This window comes from Octopus bimaculoides, chromosome 21 (genome assembly GCF_001194135.2).
Source record: "Octopus bimaculoides isolate UCB-OBI-ISO-001 chromosome 21, ASM119413v2, whole genome shotgun sequence".
Lineage (NCBI taxonomy): Eukaryota > Metazoa > Mollusca > Cephalopoda > Octopoda > Octopodidae > Octopus > Octopus bimaculoides.
In genome coordinates, this window is record NC_069001.1 from 3,139,307 (window position 1) to 3,142,195 (window position 2,889).

The 2,889-nt window shown below is 36.0% G+C and overlaps 1 protein-coding gene across 1 annotated transcript in view; it reads right to left on the bottom strand.

The window, feature by feature from the left end:
* Nucleotides 1-777, bottom strand: part of LOC106873084 (myosin-IIIa) — an 88,205-nt gene extending 87,428 nt beyond the window's left edge. The window contains exon 1 of the mRNA XM_052975288.1: nt 403-777. Coding sequence (XP_052831248.1) covers nt 403-466 — 64 coding nt within the window. The 5' untranslated portion in view covers nt 467-777. The remainder of the gene's footprint in view (nt 1-402) is intronic.
* Between the last annotated feature and the right edge of the window lie 2,112 nt (nt 778-2,889).

Consider the following 2,889-nt stretch of genomic DNA (forward strand, 5'->3'; position numbering starts at 1 on the left):
GGGAGGGAGCAGTTTGGAGCATGTAAGTCAAAGACAAATAACAAGGGAGGGTAGAATGAGTGCAGGAAGGAGAGCAAAAGAGAGGGAGAGCAAGAGAGAGAGAGAGAGAGAGGCTGTAGGAGGAGGAGGGAAATAGAGGAATAGGAAGAGATAGTGGGGAAGAAAGGATGCAAGAGATTGGAAAGACGAGGGGTGGGGGGAAGAGTGGAATTTTTTTCTGAGACAGAAAAATAAAAATACAGATTCAGAAAACTCAAATAAAGGTCAGAAATGGAGAGGTTATAATCAAATAATAATAATAATAATAATAATAACAATAACAATAAATAATAATAATTAAGATGAGAGATGATGATGATGATTACGAGGAAAATGGCAATATATACTGTAAGACAAACACACCTGGTCTTTTGCCCCGTTGGATAGCAATTCGGTCATGATCCATGTTTCCTGATCCCGCAACCATGATGAAATAGGGGTCTGGGACAAAGTCCCTATTTAGTGTCCTTTACGTTCTCAATGTAGGTCCCGATGTTGTGAAAGAGGTAATGTTTAAAACTTAGTGGTTGTTATAGTTGTTGTTGTGGTAGTGGTGTTGGTGGTGGCAGAGATGGTGATGATATGAAGGTGGTGGTGGTGGTGGTAGTGGCAATGGTGATTACAGTTGGTTTGAAAGAAGAAAAAGAAAAGGGAAAAGAAAACGCCAACTTTTAGGGTGGGCGACCGCTTATCCAGTTTCAATAGCAAGCATACTGGAAGATTTGAAGTTCACAAAGGAAGACATGTCCAAGTTATAGAAATAAATTATGATTTGGGTATCCAAACAGAAGAGAAAGTAAGGAAAAAAATAAATAAATATAAAACAAAGGTAAAAAAAAAAACATAAAAAAACAAAAAAAATATTTCATTTGTCTATTTTGCTTACTTTACTCACCCACCCCACCCCTTCCCCTCCATCACCCAAACCACTCTCCCTCCACAGCATCATCGGATAAATGCGGAGATAATCTGAATTGATTGTAATACGTGTGTGTGTGTGCGTGTAATTGTACATAGATATATACACATACGCATGCAGACACACAGATGTACATACATACATACATATATATATATATATATATATATGCATACTCACAGATACAATACATACATACTCCGTTATATACATTGTGTGTGTAATTCAAGTAGGTGGCAATATACTAAGTGATGCACACAACATATATATATACATATATATGTATACACACATATATATATATATATATATATGTATATATATTTGTATACACACACACACACATATATATATATATAAGCAAATAACCACTTGTATACAGTGAAGCCTGGTAAAAGCTACTTTGGTCAGTGGACACATACAGAAAAAAAAAAGTCAACAAAGAGGAATAACTCAAATACACCTACAGCACAATGTTTGATCATTCAGGTAGGTTCTGAATGACAGGTGCATACAATTCTAGAAGAACTGAGATGAAATTCCTCTTGTTCACAGTCAAAGAAAGATAATGCAAACCCTTGAGCCAGTTGTTTAGAAACTCACAAGAAAAGGAAAGATGAATAATCTTGAGAGATTAAGAATCAACTGCAGAGAAAATTAAACTTTGTTGTTGAGATGTAAAAATTAGGATATCACTAACGAGGTCAAATAAGCTATTTCTTCTACTTTCTCTTGAGGTCAACTGTGCCTTGGGGAGGGGGGTCAAGAAAATAAAGGACCATTCAAGCTAAGTGGTCAATGGTATCGATTGAACCCCTTCTCTTAAAATTGTTGATCATGCGTCTAAATTTGAAACAATCATCATCATCGTCCTCAACATCAACATTGTTTTTATTATTATTATTATTATTATTATTATTATTATTATTATAGGTTAATTTATCAAAACTAGACATATTATCAATAATTTTGATAATGACCAATAGCTTATGGCTAGAAGAATAATCAAATTAGACGAAATATACTTGTCTGGTGCCAATCTCAACTTTGAACCATCTTTGGCTAATGAACTTCTTTGGCATATCAATAATATTAATGCCGATGATGATAACAACAACAACAACAACAACAATGATAATAATAATTAATAAATTAGAAATATAAAAATTACATATTCTTGGCAGAGACATTTCATAATTTCTGAAATTCATTCTTGTTAAGAAAACTAATTACACAATTTTACAAACTCCTCGTTATATTGCGAACGACACCATTCTATTGTTGAAGCCAGTAGGTGACTTGAGAGATTCTTTAGAAATGGCACTGAATAAAAAGGACGACCGATATTGGTGTCAGACAAGAAGTGAGGTGGCGCCTCACAGGATATCTCTCAGTAGACAACAATGGATATGTCTATGCAGTTGTCAACACACTCATGTACTTACACACACATGGACACACACATATACACATCCAGACAATAATAATAATAATAATAACAACAACAACATTGAAAAGCACCCAGTACACTCTGTATAAATGGTTGGCATTAGGAAGGGCATCAAACCATAGGGACCAGGCCAGAACAAACAACTGGAGCCTGGTGCAGTTCCCTGGCTTGCCAGTTCCTGACAAACCTTCCAACCCATGCCAGCATGGAAGGCAGACATTAAATGATGATGATGATGATACTCTCACACACACACACACACACAAGTGCGTGCACACACCCACATACACAATAGGCTTTCACACAGTTTCCATTTACCAAATTCACCCACAAGGCATTTGTTGATACAGGGCTATATTAGAAGACACTTGCCCAAGGTGCCACACAGTGGGACTGAACCTGAAGCCATGGGGTTGCAAAGCGAACTTCTTAACCACACAACAACATAACTGAATAAAAACAAACAAACAAGAGCAAAAGT